The sequence below is a fragment of the Anabas testudineus genome, chromosome 14 (assembly GCF_900324465.2).
Source record: "Anabas testudineus chromosome 14, fAnaTes1.2, whole genome shotgun sequence".
NCBI classification, from domain to species: domain Eukaryota; kingdom Metazoa; phylum Chordata; class Actinopteri; order Anabantiformes; family Anabantidae; genus Anabas; species Anabas testudineus.
This window is the reverse complement of record NC_046623.1, coordinates 1,669,913-1,688,354: the sequence shown is the minus strand read 5'-3', so window position 1 is coordinate 1,688,354 and position 18,442 is coordinate 1,669,913. Positions and strand designations below refer to the sequence as shown.

The 18,442-nt window shown below is 39.0% G+C and overlaps 1 protein-coding gene across 1 annotated transcript in view; it reads left to right on the top strand.

The window, feature by feature from the left end:
- Positions 1 to 335: 335 nt before the first annotated feature.
- opcml (opioid binding protein/cell adhesion molecule-like) overlaps positions 336 to 18,442 on the top strand; it is a 262,498-nt gene continuing 244,391 nt past the window's right edge. The window contains exon 1 of the mRNA XM_026370142.1: positions 336 to 441. Within this exon, the coding sequence (XP_026225927.1) occupies positions 381 to 441 (61 nt within the window). The 5' untranslated portion in view covers positions 336 to 380. The remainder of the gene's footprint in view (positions 442 to 18,442) is intronic.

Here is an 18,442-nt window from a genome sequence, read left to right as displayed (position 1 = left end):
CTCTCTCCCCAGTCTTGCAGAGTGCTGGTCCCTCTGTGTGCTGTAGTACGTGGAGAAGGGGGGAGCTCGAATACTGCGCGAAGAGCAAGCCTCTCTCTCTCTCTTTCTCTGTGTGCGCGCGTGTGTGTGTGTGTGTGAGTGTGCACGTGCGTGTGCCGCAAACTACTACTTGCATTGGATTTGAAGCATCTCCAGTACCACCTTGCAAGTGGGGAGAGAAAGCTATCCAAACTGACACCCAGGAAAAAGAGGCAAATAAGAGGGGAAGGAGAAAAAAAAAAAAAAGCAAAGCAAAGTGGACGTCTCTCTGAAGCCTCTGGTGAGGGGAAGAGAGAACACAAAACAAACGAGCACATCAGAGTGAGCACTGTTTGGGAATCATGTATAATTCGGTATGTTTCGTCATCCTGTCCTGGGTGTTTGCCTTGCTTGTATTCCCAGGTAAGACTTCTTCTATTCTATCTCTCTGTTCTTTTTGTATGTCTGTGTTTACACTCTTCAGCTCCTGTCAGCACACACTGCTGCACTGTTGGGACGCAGCCTTACACTCTCTTTACGTCCTACAAATCTACGAGCCTTATTGGAACATCCAAAAATGAGATTTTATGTAAATGGGAAAAGGTTTCTGTCTTGGCTCAGCTCCACAAGGAACGAGGAAAAAAAGTTCTCTCACGCTTCACATGCTTGTCAACTTGTCCTCTGGTAGATGACATTAAGTCCTAATGTCAGTGATTTTCTCCAACAACAGAGAAGAATCAGTCTTTACTTGACAATTATGTAAAAATCTATTTTTACCAGCTGCCATTTGGAAGACACATTGATCAGTTATTGGCAAGGATAAATGCAGATGTCAGTGTTATTGAACCTTCATGATGAAGTAAGGAAACAAAATGTGTGGATGTGAGCAGGTGTTTTTTTTTTTTTTTTTTTTGCCTTGTGTTGTGATGCGTGTATAGAATGGCAGCACTGTCCGGCATCAGAGCACCAGTGATGTCACAGGGAAGCCCGGCATCCTAGAGCTACCTTTGAGTGACTCTGATGTCTGACGGTGCACAAGATGTGGCCCCCATGCACACAGGATTATGTAAGAAAATAAAAGCATGGGTGTGTGAGTTGACTGTGGTACAGTAAAGTGCAGTCCTGCAAATAACTTTTGTGTGATCGCTTCCAAAGTCTAAAGATGACTGATGACGTCTAATTCGTTATAATTAAACACATTTGATCTGTTTCTGAGTTTGTACTCACATCACCAAACAACTTGTTGCAAACTCTTGGCAGTGTTCCACATTGATTACTTTTTGGCTCTGACAGTTGTTGCATCACACGAGTGACCGAGGGCTGGATGGATTATTACAGATGGGCTTTGGTGTCTGATAGTTATTGCAGCGCAGATGAATTTAGGGCTTTAACTTGTGGTTAAATCGTGCAAAGATCAATGGCTTTCTTTACTCCGTCCATCAATCCAACAAGTGCCGCGTCTCCATCAGAGAGCGCCGACATTACAGGGAGCTGTGGAGTGCACTTATCAACCTGTGAGGGCGTATGCCGTGTCTTTACAGTGATTGGAGGTCTTGCAATTACTCAGCCAGAAAGCTACTGTTTCTAAAAAGTTAATAAAAACACATTTTTCACTTTTAAGCCTCTTCAGAAACATAATTAGTGACAGTAACCAGCTTGTCTCTGCACTGAAACCAATAACCACATGAGGATTGCACTCTGTGGGTTTATGTTCGCTTTGTTGGTAACACAAATGACAACAAATGCATTTCACACATGTTCATTTTATTTCAAATGCGACCACAACAGATGTCACGATCAGAAGTAATTTGGCACATCACGGGCCCCGGAAGGCAAACAGTATTTTCATAGCTTGATTAGGGGCGAGATCGATTCTAATTGTGCTGTATGTTGGCGTGAACTCATAACATGAAGCAGAAAATAGTGCTAAAAACAGAAATATAATAATGATATATTTAAAAATAGAAATGCGACAATCTGGAACTGCTCAGCTGGATATGAAATATCTTTATATTGCATGTTTTGACACCACCGCTTTCACTTGTCTCAGTCTAATGCGCTGCTCAAAGTGCACTCAGGCATGTAGCTAATGTATGTGCTAATTGCCAAGTATATATTGCGCATACTGTATCTCCATTTATTAATAACTGCCATATTGACATGCACAGGCTACACCTTGTTGCTTGACTTGCAGTTTTACCAGATAGAGAAGTCCATGTTTTCACCTGTCAAGACCAGAAAGAAGTGTCTTTTATGTTGTGCAACAATCATTGTGCATTTCCCACTTCATGCAAAGAACTCTGCAAGTGTCAACGGAAGGTTTGAACCTTTGGGAAAAGTGTGTTCCTATATGTTTCTCCAATTGAAATAACTGAATATTGAATATGTCTGAAGATTTTCATTCATCTGGGTCATGGTTATCCCAAAGGTGCTCGTCAGTACCAACTACTCTCGCTTTAAGTTCTTGAAGATATTTCAGCAGCTTAATCCAAAAGGCTTCTTCGGTTCTTATTATCCTGTTGGGATAATCGGTCCCAGGTATTTGATCTCTGCTGGGGCGTTAAGTGGATCTTGAGGATCGATGAGGTCACATGTGGGTCGTTCCGCTGGACCAATATGTGTGTCATAAGGGTCGCATGTATTAATGTGTGTGCGAATGGCAGTTAAACTGCCTCAGAGGATTATGCCAACACTGCATAGTCAGCGAGTGATGAATGGTGCCGTAGACCAACCCCCCCTGTTAAGTGATGGTTTCCTTTAAATGTAAATGATCTCCTTCGCTCCTCTTACAGACAACGTGCCTTCTCTAACTAAAATGTGGACATTGCTTTCTTCAAAAGGAGCGTCCCTTGTGTTTCAGATGAAGATGAAAGCTGAGCATTGACCTGACGATCTAGCTCTACTGTGTTGCACCATGTGTTTGTGAAGCAAACGTTTTATTCCTTCAGTGTACAAGATGTATTTCTAGCTGCATCTGATTGCATACACTTCATTGCTTTGTTTATGTTAGAGTGTTGGAATGGTCCAATGATTCTTAGATTATCCCTGACTGAGATTTTTTGCTTGCCTTGTCATTTTGGATAATATAGTCAAAGCCAATTGACTAAATGTAAATGTTCAGCATCTGTATCAGTGTGCTGTTGGATTTGAAATATACTTAGATGCAGTCAAAATACTCAGCTTGTCCATGTTCTTTATGACGACGACACACACACAGACAGTAATTTCTGATCTGATGCTTCTATCAACATGACATCATTTGACTGTTACCACTGAACTTTTTCTTTTCGATGACATGTTAAATTTAAGGTTGTTCTAGGTCTGGGTTTAGGTTTTCCTTATTTAATGCTTGGACATGATTGTTTCTGCACAATAACAGCAAATGTGTAGTAAAATGGTAGGAAAGTGAAACAAAGGTTGGTCTCAGGTCTTATGTTTCAGTGATCCACTTATCCCGACCTCAGTACACAGACAATATTGCTCTGTTACAGCATCACATGATTCTGAATATGGACTATTGTTAGTACCAAAATAGTGCAGCACAAGTATCAACCCTTATGATCCATGTTTCTTTACCTCATTTATTCATCCTGGATAAAAGTTTTGCTGAGTACGCATGTTCTTTTTCAGCGGTGCTCTGCTTCACATTTTTTTCAGATTCTATATGTGCACACCTGGGAGCTGCCTGGGACCACTGCAGTTTATCTCACATCTACCGGCTGACTAGCTGCTGCTTACCTGCCTCGCTCAAGGCCACATTTGTCAGTAGCTGTTGATAGAAGACAGGCCACTTTGAAGATTAGAGGCAGTTTAGTGATGAGGTCATTTAGCACACAGCGAGGTGAACAGCACCAACCAGGGTGTATTTGCTGAATGTCATGCCTCAGTGAAACATGCACCCTGCTGTTGGCTTTGTTTATCTTTTATTTATTGGAATTAATTGGACTGTCGCTCTGATTGTATTTTGAGCCTGTTAAAGCTTTACCTTCATTTTCAACATCTGCAAAAAATGGAAAGGAAGGAAAGTGACCCTGTATAGTGGACGTTTCACAAGATTAATTTGCATCAGCAAATTAACCTTTCAAATAAATTCAATTTGCTGGTTTGTGCAAGAAAGAAAATTTTTTTTTGTAAAGTCAGTCTCTCTGTTAAAATTTTAAATGTTCTTAAATAGGCCTGTCTAAAAACAGCATAAGTAAGATGCTTGCTTTCCCATTTTCTTTTCTCTGTGTTTCTCAAGTGTAATTGTGAAGACACTTGATGATCCCGGAGCAGTACCATGCTAATGACACTTTATAGTTCATAAGAATTGCTGAGTACTGTGTGTATTATGACACCACTTGATACAAAAGACTGTGGATTTCAAAACAATGTTACAGGAGGCATCTTTATCCATGTTTTAACTCCTTTAAGAGGCACAATTTATTTTCTCTGCTAAGCATGAAAAGCGAAGGCTAAATGCCTTAGATTTCTGTCACTCTGTAGCTCTGAAGAATAACAATTATTTAATAAAAACTAAAAATGTTTAATACTGGACAGAAACAAGCTACACAAAAGAGCACATATAGCATATCCTGAATAAACTAGCCCAAAGTCGCCTTATGACATTTGAAACCAATTAAACCAAGTCAGTTAAGTTTACTTTGGAACTTACTAACTAATTCAATAAACATACATGTATACATACATACAAAGATACATCATCTACATACAGTATCATCATGTCAATCAGTGCTCATCAAAAGCACAGATGTGTTAGCCAGGCCTCCCCATCCTCCAGCCTCCTCCAGCATCCAACACTGTTTTGGAAAATCCATAAAAAAACAAGAGACAGAGACAAACTGCTGCATTTGGGAATACAATTGTCTCCTAAAGTCTTTCACCATCCATTATTTCTACCAATGATAAACATGATGTGAATGGATTTAAATGTAGCCATTAGGCTACATCATTAATGGCCATACATAAATATGGACTTAACTTTCAGACAACCCAGTGCTTGGAGCAAACTTTTCTCTCTCCTCCTCAATATGCAACGCTCCCCTGGAGGCTGTATGTTCTTCAAAATGATAGTGCAAGAGAAAGTTTGGGCCAAATTCCCTCAACTTTTCTGATCTTTGTGTGACTCGTATGGTATAGTCTCCTCTGCTTCAACTGATTGAGCCATTTATCATAATGACACGCCTACAGCTGACAACAGACAACACCACCGCTTGGTTCTGCCCATTGATCCCAAAGACTCAAAATGATGGATTACAATTATCAGTGAGTCAAACTGGTTGTGAAAATGAAGCTTCACTTTATTGGATGTCAATGATCAGTGTATGCATCCACTTCTACTAAATGTTTATGCCATCAAGTGTCACTTAAGCTAAACTGTGTTTGTAAATCAAGTTAACCATAGTTAGCTTCATCACACAGAAGAACCCAGTAAGCCTTGTTTAAACACAGCTGGAAGTGGGGCACAGTTAAAGTGCCTTATTCCTGTTGTTTTCACTGAAATGTATGATATGTCAAATTTTATGGCCTCTTATTACTCACAGTTGACACAACTTATGTCTCTTAAAGGAGGTGGAAAGTGTGACAATTCATCATCTTGTCACCGTTCCCGGCGATCACATCACTCATGCAGCTCTATGACACATTCAGATTCTTGTCAATGTAAGTGAAACAGTGCTTTTAAAGCTACAAACATATCAGATGTGCTAAGCAGTTCTAGCTGTTAAACCTACTGAGGGCAAACCTGTTTCATGTATTTCTTATGCCAGTTTTTTAATAATAATTCCAATGATTGAAAGCATGCTCTCTTATATTTTAATTAGTAAACGCACAAGGTGGGAATTTTAAACAGATTCCAAGCTTTCCATAATTTGTCTTATCACCATCCTAGAAATATAAATCTGAAGTGAGTGTAAACTATTCCTCAAAAGCCAGAAACTAGCATCAGATAAAACATAATCTATGGGTTTGGGACATTGGAGTATTGTCTGGGAAGCTCCACAATGCTACGTTGACAGCGATTCCCGTCTAACTACATAGACACAGTATTGTAATAACTGGAAACACAGGCTAACATTCATTGGAGGGGATACATTTGAGAGAACACTGTCACTTGGCATCAGTGAACAATCCCCAGCAAGCATTCGCTCAACACTGGTGGCTAAATGAGAGCATCGTCTTTGAATGGATGCAAGAAAGTGATTTCTTCACTGAATAGGCGACGGGTGGTACGGGCAAGAAGAGGAAGCATGCAAGTGTGTTGAGACTGGAAGGGTGTAATGTGAGAAGGGTTTAACTAGAAGTCAATTGGTTTCAAATGTATTGGTACTAGAGTATGGCAGCGACCCTGTATACAAATGCATCTAGGGCTGTTTTCATTCAGAACAATACTTCATTGACTCATTTATCAATTATTTCACAGCACAGGGAAATGACTGTGCCAATGTTTCTACTACCACACCCTCCATGGATGTGCTAAATGCTACAACTCAATCAATTTGGCAATGTAGAAAGAATATCTTATAAACAAATAAATTAATGATATTGTCTCCGTACCACTATAAAAAATGATAGCTGTAACGTAAGTTAATTTGTTAATTGCATATTGATCGTGGTACTACCATGAGGTCAGTAAGGGATTTCGTTTGTTTTTCATTTTTATTTTAACGAAGCAGACTGAAAATCTGTGATGTTGAAGCAGCTTGAAATCTCTTGTTGATATTCATTCACTTGATGTATCTGTTCGCTGCGTTTAAAGAAGAGATCCATTACTGCAATGAAGTACTTGAAAATGTTGGCTAGTTTAGATAGTTTGCTCTGATAGAGTGTTTGTGTTCAGTGATCCAATCTGTAGAACAGCAGTGTAAATACAGCCACAGGGATGTGAGAGTCCGTTTATCAAAGTGCAGTTAGAGCTGATGGAGTCTGTGAGTTGCACTGATCAATAAGCTTGGGTTGTTTGAAGGGATGATTATTACCAACTCCTCCAGCCCTGTAGAACTCATTAGCTTCTTTCAGCTTATAGTTTGTCAAGGAGCTGTGCTCAGGTGAAAAAGCGCTAAAAAACCATTGTACAATACATGTGCAGCACAGAGAAGAGAGACAATCAGAGACAAGATGGTGAACACAGTGGAGCAGTTAGTAGCTGAAGAGTCTGTGGTGTTTATGAAATGTTAATATTGAGATTAAATTTGCAAGGCTGAATGTGAATGTGTAAACATTCAGTAGTTTGCTAATCACTGAGACACTGAGATGTTTTATTGCTCTTTTAATGGACCCATTACTGCCCCCAGAGGCTAAAAACTAAAACAAAACATACAATCAAACTGAAAAACTGTTTTAACCTAGAAAAGTGTGCTAACTACAAAATAAGCTAATTTCCTTTGCCAAAATATCCAAAATGAGAAAATAATCACATTTACTAGTAATTACTAAATAATTTGCAACCATGTAGGAGAAATTTACCTTAAATAATTAGTAACCAGTAACCAAGTGGGCTTATGGAATACAAAATGTAATTCTTTTGGGTCTATATATATATTATATTTAAAACAGTATTGAGTCTAAACACATACAGTACACAATTTCTAATATTGTGGTAATTACTTTACAATAGACTAAATACATGCTGCAAAATGGCCACATGCTTCTTTCTTTAAAATTGTGCAGTAATTTCCACCCAACTAGTACCAACTTTTTCATATTGTGGTTATTCAATTACAATAGTAAAAATACATGATGCAAAATGGTCAAGTGCTTCTTACCTCACAATTGCACAGTATCGTCACTCGTAAATCATACCTGACATGCAAACGGCCAAACAAGCACAGCAGTGTCTCCAGAGTTTGTGAAGAAAATATTCAAGTTATAAGCACATAACACAGAGCACAGCAGAGTGGTCATCTGCTGTGGCCAGACAGCCCTGTGGCACCACTGTCTTCACTGAAGGTGGCTGGTAGCACAATCTCTATAAAAGACAAAAAGATGTTAAAATGTATTTTAGCTTTATTAAGTTTAATTGTTTTTGAACACCGTGGTTTACTTTATTAGGATCAAATATTAAACTGGTGAGGAATTTTGTGGTCCGTCTATTTTGTCTGTGCGTACCATATGAATCAGGACATGTCTCCTGTGCCTTTAACATACAGTCCCAAATGGGGGTAACATTTGGTCACAAAGCTGACAATAGGTTACCTTTAATGTTATTTCACAGGTAAAAATTTTAAAAGAGATCTCTTAAATGCTTAGTGCCACTCAGCAGCAGCACTGACACACAACACAAATACAGTTTCACCTGTACGAAAGTCGCAACTCGGTTTCCAGTGTAGTGAGTTGAGGCTCACCATTTAGATACATCACAATTATGTAGAGAAATAGCGATGTCAAAAGTTTAACAGGCATAGTCTTGTCTTTTTATTTGAAAAGTCGTAACCAAGTTCCAGAGACACATTAGCTTGTGTGTCTTCCCTGTCGTGTTTGAAAAGCTTACTGTGACTTCAATTGACCAGTTCAATACAAATACTGTGTAATAAGAGCTGATCCATCATGTAGAGGGGAGTAGTGAGTAACTTGCGGTTTGTCGAACCAGAAAGAGAAGACCCAGTCCAGAGGAAAAAATGGACAAACTACAGCAAGGTGAGGGTTGAGGTCTACTTATAGAAGATATTAAACTAGTAGTAGTAATACAAAATAAAAATGAGGACTAAGTGGTTGTATGTCCACCTCGATAAAAATGAATCAGACTGCACACTTAGTAAAAGTAAAGAAATCCCAAACCTAAGTAATGTTATGAATACCTTACTTTGTACAACTTCAACTGCTTTACTATAACTGACATACAAAGCACAATAGTGCAGGTACTCGAGGATTGCTTCAATTATGTCAGCATAATACATTTTAACATCTTTTTGTCTTTTATAGAGATTGTGCTACCAGCCATCTTCAGTGAAGTCAGAGGTGCCACAGGGCTGTCTGGCCACAGCTGATGACCACTCTGCTGTGCTCTGTGTTATGTGCTTATAACTTGAATATTTTCTTCACAAACTCTGGAGACACTGCTGTGCTTGTTTGGCAATTTGCATGTCAGATATGACTTAGTTGCAGATACATTTTCTTGTCATTTAACAATGTACAGTGTTACTTTTTGTAGAATACAAAAAATACATTTATTAAGTGTTATAGATTGATTTATTAACATTTCTGTGCAATTGTGAGGTATGAAGCACTTGACCATTTTGCAGCATATCTTCTGCCTTTTGTAATATAATTACTACAATATTAGAAACTGTGTACCATATGTGTCTAGTAATTGCAAGGTCACTGCCACTGATGAAATTTGTAGTTTATGAGAAATTTAACTTGTAATGTATATTATGATGTATCTATATAGTAATAAAATGCATCATCTTATTGGCTTTCAGTTTTTTGATTTCACAGTATTACATACTTTGATTGTGTAATCATTGGGCAACTGAAATCTCTGCAGGACTCAGTTTCAAACATAAATGTTTACCTACTATATACTTTGGAATATAAACCCAAATGAATTACATTTCATATTCCATAAGCCCACTTGATTACTAATTATTTCAGGTAAATATCTCTTATTCGGTTGCTAATTATTGGATAATTATTAGTAAATGTGATTATTTTCTCATTTTGGATAATTTGGCAAAGTAAATTGAAATTGAAATAATGTAAGAAAGGATGGAGGTGGAAGATTGGGTGCCCTGTTCCAGGCAGGAGCTGGTGCTGGGGCCTGTGTAGGAGTGAACTTGGAGACTGGAGCTGGATCCAGAAAAGTTGAATGTGAATCTGAAGTGGCAACAACAGCTGAAGTGGAAATCTGAAGTGGTCGGCTGTGGTGGTGGCTGCAGACTCTGGAATTGGAACAGCAGAGTTGACTAGAACAGAAGCCGGAACTGAAACCACAGTGACCGCATGATCTAAGGATGGATCTGGAGCTATGGTGACAGTGGAGACTGGAGCTGCAACAGGAACTGTGGTGACCACAGGAACTGGGGCTGGTTCAGCAGAGGCAAGAACTAGAAGTGTATCACAGGTGGGAAGGACCGGAACTGGACCTGGAACTGTAGCAACAGCTGAAAGACTGGAGGTGACTCCGGGGCTGAAGTGGCAGCTTCAGCAGGATCAGCAGGAACTGGACCTGGTTGAGCTGCTTTTATGGATGGGACCAGGGTCTGGGAGACTAGATGTCTGACAGAATATTTGCACAGGTGGACCTAGGGGTCTCTCTCGGAAAACGAGGCAAGTACCCAAGAAATAGTGAATGCTGGTGCTTGCAAGTGTTAGACTTGGAGTCTTTACAGGTATGGGTCACAGAAGAATTATGTGGGTTAGGTGAATCTGGACTGGACCTGGGGAGTGCTGGATTCAGACAAACAAAAAAGACCCAGAGTAGCTCAAGTGTCAGGGGTTGACTGACAACTATGAAACAGGAGGATGATCCAGGGATCCCCTAGCTGGCCTTGGATTAGCTGCAGGCGGAGGCAGAGTAGCAGCTAGTAGGCCCAAAACTAGGTTTAGATGAGGCAGACCCCAGGGAAGCTGACTGAGTCGGGGTTAACAGGACTGTTAGTCACAACTTGGACAGCAGGATTTCTGAGACTGAGTAATAGAGGAGCCGCTTGCGGGCCCAGAGCTAGCTGTGGCCAGGTCAGGTGGAATGACTGGTAGGACAGCCAAAGTCCAGGGTCAGGACAGAAAGAAGCGGGGAGTCAAAAGTGTACAGAAAATAGACAAGGAAATGTTAGGGACAAGGAGAGTAAGCTAATTATCAAGAACAAAGGGGGTGCTCTGAACCCGACTCTCGCAATGGAGTCGGTTCTCTGAATCAAGGTCTAGGTGTGGCCAGATTGTACTGTAATGGTTTCACTATCTTTACCAGCTGAGTAGGGGAGAGAGGGTAACAAAAAAACCAAACAGGAAACATGAAGCAGGACTGGTTCTGGGTAATGCAGTCGGGGCAGGATTGGGAACAGAGGATACTGAAAGACGGTGGAAGCTGGGTAGCCTGGAGAAGGAGGAGTGGCTGGTGCGGACAGAATGAGGCTGGAGAGTTGAATGTGTCGGATGGAGCGCATACTGTGAAAGGCAGATACTGAGTAGGCGATCTATAGATTATAGCAGTAAACAGAGGCTGACAATTTATGAAATCCACCATTCAAGAGACAGTCTGAGGAGGAGAAAACAGGCCACAAAACCTAGAGTAGCAGTCAGAAACAAATCCAAAATTCACAATCCAAATAGACTGATCCACAGAGACAGAAACAGGTCAGACCAGGTGCGACTGTCCAGGACAGTAACAGGTAGCAGGGTGACAGGTTAGCAGGATATCAGGTACTAAGGTTGGAGAGTCGATTCAGCGATGAATGAAGGCAACTCTGGTGAGTGTGTGAGAAAAAGCGGAACTGATCAGGTAATCAGATGCATTGTGACAGTAATACTACACTAATCTCCAGGTAATAACATTAACCTTGCAATTTTATATATTAAATGTTTGTAATTTAACTTCAATTTTGGGCAAATTACCTTTTACTACCATTTTATTAAATTTTCTAATTAGTTTTACACAAATTACACGTAATTCCTTTAAATTGTAAAACTATTACTGGGCAATTATTTAATAAGTAGAAAGCTGTAATTTACTAAGTTACCAAACGTGTTGCTTGACTGGTTAGTTGGTTGACTGATTCCCAATCAGTGATCATTTATCAATGAGTGTGTTTCCCACTTGAAAACAAAATGCATCTTCTAGTACAAACTACAAACAAATGCCTGGAGAATTAGGTCCAGGCATTTTATAGAGTTGACCTTTTTAGTACACAGCAGAAGGAAGCACGAGTCACATGGTAGCGACGTCGTCAACATGACCACTTACTCACTGTGAATCATCCAGACAATGAGCTGTTCTATTTTCACAGGGGTTCAATCTGACATTACAGGGAGCTCTAAGGTTAAAACTTGTTTAAAATAGAATTAGTTGCTTTGCTCTGATTGATCTTTTGATCTTTTGCTTGTTTTTTACCCATAGACAGCTCTTTGATTTTCATGTTGGTTACACCACTTAATTATAAATAGAGTTTGAACAAGTAAAATCAATGTCTGAAACAAAGTATAGACATTCAGTGCTTTACTGTTTCAATAATCAGTGCAATAGGACACACCTGCCCAGCAAAACACACCTGTCAGTCACACTTTCCAATACTTGGGTGGGTTCAAATAAAAGGTGCTATCTTCTAAGTTGTGTGTTGGATCCAGATGTAAAAAACTGAAAGAAAGACTGGAGGAGAATTGACCTCTGTGTGTCTCCCCAACTACACATACAGAAGTAGCTCCGTGGGTCAAGTTTGACTGATGGCATTATAAAATTTAAACCAGACACTGACAGTAAAGACATTTACAACATTATTAGGAAGTTCAACAAATAAAGTTCAACAAAGAGGCTCAATCATCTTCGACTATTTTCTTCTCCAGTTCTTGGTAATAAACACTGAGAAACTCTGCCCACTTCTTCTCATTGTGGTCACTGTATAGAACATTTAATGCCCCTGCATTAATAGGAGCAATGGTTTAATGCATCTAAAAGTTAACAGAGAAAATATATTTACTATGTTTAAATACAGTTGAGATACTTTTTAAGAGTATGTCTATCCTTTCATTCCACAACATACCAGAAGAAATAATTATACTTTTTACTCCACTATATTTATTTGACATCATTAGTTACTAGTTAATTTTCACATCTAAATTCTTAATATGAAATGTCAACTAATAAAGGATGAAGTATTATTACTGATTAAACTTTTAGTAGTACAAGTGGTTTGCAGTCTACAGCACAAATGTGAGTTGAGAATAATCATTTTCTTTTTTTAAAAACTGGAGCTCCACTGGTATGAAGTGCCAACATTCACTTTTTAGTGCTCCCAGCTAAAGGAACAATTTTGGAATTGAGGAAATTAAATTAAATTGGATTATTTTTTAAAGTAAATTGTCAGATAACAGTTTTTTTTAAAATAAAAATTTAAAAGGCCTGAACATTCAACAGAAACCTTATTTATGAGATGTACATCAAATAAATCTGTTCTAGACCTGTAAAATCACGTTATAAGTAGCATCGTGTTGAACTGTTTTACATACTTTAAATCACATTAATAAATAAAAGGTTGTTTTGTTACTTTACTGTCATTGGGGGACATTACAACACACCTCTTTAATTATTTTTAAATTTAATTTTGTTTAATTTATTTATTTATTAATATTATTACCAATCGTAGCACTTATGGTGTTGGGGTCAGTTTCGACCCGTATACATTAGCTTCAAGAAAAGGAGAAAAAATGAATTTTTTCTATCAGTTACAAAACTTAAATATAAATACAAATGAAAAGCAGAACAAGTCAGAACAACAAATATAGATTTGCAAGCAAGCAAACAAACAAAAAAAAACCAGACAAATCTAGTCTCTGTGTTTAGATGCATGTGTGGCAAAAAGTGTCACTCTTAGTGTGTTCTTTGCAAAGATATTTCTTGCAGTTTATATACAGCACATTTGTCTTTTTGTATTTACTATTTGGGCAGATCTGACACCTTTTTCTTTTAGAATCAAGTGGCCTGAGTGGAATTGTATCTCTGGCTGATCTGGTTGGTGTTGATGCATGGCTAGCTGAGGATGACGATGAAGGTGCTTTTTGTGGTTCTGATGTGGTGGACATAGTGCTATCTGACCTAGGCCGCAGCATCTATCATGGGGGACCCTTTCCCTTCGCGCGCTGTGTGGCTTGACAAGGGAGATTCCCAGCTCCTCAAGGAAACATTCTCCCCTCGTTTTTTTTGTTGCATTCCACCTTTGGTGGATGTGGGTCCACAATACAAATGCATTATATGCAGACACGTCAAGGAGGTTGTAAAACACAACCGTTGGCCATCTCCTAATCCTGCACTGGCAAGTATAGGTGGCAGTCAGCTTGTCCAGGTTATCCACTCCTCCTTTGTTTTTGTTATAGTCAAGAATAATTGCCGTTTTTTTGTCACTTCTTGCTGATAGAGCTACATCTTTGCAAAGAGTAGACATAAGTATCATACTTCAACAGTGGTAGTGTCTGTACAGGCAAAGTGAAGCCCTATTCTTCACCTGCAAGATCACATCTTGCTGTAGTATCTCTGTTTTCAAATCTAAAGACTCTTGATATCCTTTGGAACATCTGAAGTGACATTGTTGGCCGAAAAAAAATATCTTCAGATTTGTTTGTTTGTTTTGTTTTTGTGCAGGTAAACACAGCACATGATTGGAAGAAGAGCTGGCTGTTAGTGTTTGGGCTGAAATTGAACTTATAAGTTATTAGTTTTGACTCTTTAATTGATTTAAAATCTTACTTTTTAGTACCGGGTCAAAACCGACCCTAACAACACAAACGCTATAATTTCAATAGGAAGATTTTATAATTTGGTTAGATTTTATTTTATTTTTTTATTTTGTTGATTTAAAGGTTACTGACAAAGTCAAAAAGCCTTGAAGCAATAAACAAATTTTTTTTGGTACTTTTATGCTTTTAAAACTGAAAATGGGTCGGTACCGACCCTAACACGAGAGGAAGGTTAAAAATAATATGATTTGTTTGATCAGTTTCTACCAGTGTTGCCAAGACACTGACAAATTGATCCAAGAAACTGAAGGAAAATATCATATATGACTGTAACTGGATGCAATATCAATTTTAAAGCTAAATACTTATTAAGCTGGTGATTAGACAAATTATCATTTATGCTATAGTGCCATATGCATGTATCATATTTGTGTATCAATTTGAAAACATTTCTTATTACATTATAGAGGGAAATATTTGTATTATTTGTACTACAACTATTAATCAATAATGTCTAGTGAAGATCATATCAAGTTTTTCTTCAAGCAGCCTTCATTTCAGCCTTGCTTCATTTAAAATGTTGTCTTAGTAAGAATAAATTTAGTCCAAGTTCAGGGTATGTGTCTTCCAGAGTATATGATCCATCATTATCATGAATTTGTTTTATTAAATATTTGGTAAACAGATTGCCACACTAATCTTTTCACATAAATGATTAGTTTGAATCTTTATGTATGGTCAAACTACTTTTCAACATGTTTCTCTTTTTAGTAAATAATACAAATACATGTAACTGTAGTAATGTGCATGTGATCAAAGTTTGTAAAGGTGTTTCAGCTATGGCGCCCTGCCATACGCACAGCCTGAAACTGAGACCAAAGCCTGGAACAATCCTATATGTAGGCCAGTCAGTGCTGAACTTGCCTAGGAACACAATTCTACACACTCTAATGCTGCATATTGCAAAAGGAACTCTATGTGGCCCTGAAAAAGAATTCACTTTTGTTAACTGGCAGTGGTGGGTTTCTGAATGGAGTCACAACAAGGTCATGGCACCGTTTTGCTGTTTATACAAGTACTGCAAGCACACAGCATACAGCAAGAACAAAAGTGGCAGTCACTGTGGAGTTAGTGATTTCAACACATACTGACAAGAAAAGCAATAATTTTAATGATTTTTTCAATATTGTATTATCCCATTACATTTGTTGTTGCAGAGATTGCATTTAGCTGCACCACTCAGCTGCAGTGCCATGTGTTTTTGGAAATGGCACTAACCTTTATAAGCACTTCCCTTGGGGTGCACAGTCCTAATTTTTGCTGGGTGAACTCAAGCATTAATGACTCAGGCAACATTAAACTTGAATGTGTACATCTCCTAAATCTAATCTTTGTTTGTTTACACCAGAAAACACATCTGACAGCACAACATTGAACTGTGTCTGAAGTTCCTGGATATCATCGATGGCTGCTGGTGGTCTAGAGATTAAAATCTCATTTTCACGTTCAGCTGGGGAACATGCTGTTATCATGTTACTTACTTACTTTTCTTACTACTGCTAAATGGTAAAAAGTAGATAGTTGAATGATAAGAAAGACGAGGAAATGCACCAGAGTCTTGCATCAGATTAGGTGCCTGTGGGTACCTGGCAGGTAACCAGCACAAATAATTTTTAATGGGTATAAAAGTGGTTATATTTATTTATATTAAAACACAGATATAAGAAAAGGTAAAAATGTACTTCATGCAGGCAGGTAACCAGCATAATAGTATTACCTCTAATTATATTTTATAATTGAGAATACAGCTGATTGACAGCAGCTGGATAGGCACAATTAATCTGAATGGGACATTTTGTGGCGACGGTGAGCTTTTCAAAATTAGAGCCATGCAGGACTCCGCCTTATAAATAAACACTTATAAATAAAATGCTGCATAGACACGATCCTCTCATAGAGTTTGTATGTATATCTATATCTTCACTATGTACAATATCACATGTAACAAAACAAACAATATGTGTTGGCTGATGACGTTTTAGTAGAGCTCTGTTAACAGTAAGGAATTCAACTTTTTAAAAGCCACAGTCAGCACGTTCCGTTCCGTTTCTGTAAAATAAATAACAAACCAATGGCTTAGACATACAGTTAGAATAAAGCAGCAGCAGCAGCATACACGTAACAGAATTTGAAAACCCAAAAGGTCAAGAATACAAACACCCTCTGAAAGAAATGTGAATACAAACATTGTTGCTTCAGGTTCGTACCACATGAAAGGCAACGAGAACAGAATCATGAAAAAAGAAGTTACAGAGGAGCAGGTGTCACATGGAGTTCAGTTACACAATGTTGGTGTCGCACTAACTTTTACAGAAGTAGATGAAACACTGGAGTCTCTGCCTTGGCCTTACACTATTAAAAAATAATCTAAGACTTACAGTATAGAAATGAGCTGGGCTTGGTACAGCACCATCACTACCACCTCTAGACACATGACCTGCACAAAACCAACCAACCAAACAAACAAACAAACAAATAAACAAAAGTCAGGGTAATGCTTCCTCTCATAAACAGCCATTATATTCAAACAGAATCATGTCACAGTGAGGCAGTAAACCTTCTGCAGAGCTACTGTACAGGGTTTCAGCAACAGCAACGTTGATATTCAGGTCCAAAGGCAGAATGGTGTAAACAGGCTGAGGGAAGTCAATGCCATCAGCAGGAAGCAGTAAGCAAAGTGCAAACAAGGTGAGACAGAGCGTGAGTGTTGAGCACCAACCCCGGCTTTGGTCTAAGGCAGTTAACAGGAGGTTGGCAGCTCCGAAGTTGTTGTTTGAAGTGAGGAGGAGTGAGGTTAGTCAGGGTGGACAGCTGTTGTAAACAGGATTGTCACCTGTGTCCTACCACTGACAAGAAGAACAGTAAGTGCTGTGGCTCCAATCAGAGCAAGGATTGAACCAATATAATGATTTGCTCATAATATTGAGTTATCTGACTTTTATATTTGCTGTTTTTTTGTCACTTTGTCACTCATCACCAGGTTTTCTCCTTTACTTCATGCATATTCCAAAGAGGAAGGTGGTCGAAGTAGATTTTTTTGTGTTCCTTAACCTTAACTGCAGTGCTTCTGTTACATAAATCGAACCACAGGTGGGAGTTAGGATGTGAACCCAAAGATCTGGAGTCAAAGTCCTTTTCTGTTAATGTCCACTATGTAACCTCCCTATGACTTTTATCTTCTAAAGATGAAGAATTTCAAACCTTGTATGGGCCGTTACAAAATCAACATTCATCATCTATGAAACTCAAAATGGAAGACTCCCATCATGAATTGAGTTTTTTAGTTAGCAACTAATACAGATGGTTACACAAGCTGGTAACAACGGAATTGGCGGAAATGCTGAAAAAAAAAAAAACTAAATGTCTGGAGGTAAAAACCTGGAAGGCCACCTGCCTAACGAATCCATTCCCCGAGGGGGGGAGAGAGGAGATGAAACGAGGCAGCAAATAGATGAGCAGCTACACTCTTAACATGAGAAAAGAATGTGAAAACCCATTTCAGGTCGAGAAAAGCCCGAGCAGTTCTCCTGCGCTGAGCCGAGCATGTGCCAAGCAAAGCCGGGCTATCGCTCCCAACAAGGAAAGGTTCAAGCGCTCGCTTGGCTTGTGAGTGCCGAAAAACTGGCTGGAGTCCTCGAATCTACCCGCTGGAAATAAAAGGCTTTGTGAATACCTTAAATCAGTGGAAAGCTTGGAGAAGCAGATATAAAGAGGGCTGCGAAGCAAACGAGAGAGCTAAAGCGGAGACTCTGGGAAGACTGGTGGAAAAAGAAATGTAACCCCACTCCAAACTTCAAGGCTTTGTTAAGTTTTTAAAGTGTTGTGATTGCCAGGAGGGTTTGATTATTTGTTGGAGCGCGTCAGCACGTACATGCATCCGAGTGTGCGTTTGATGCATGGCTCGTGGCTGTGTTTGTAGTCCGAGGGCAGGACAGTGCTTTCTGTTTGATCATAGATCAGAGGCACTGCGCGGCCATCAGAC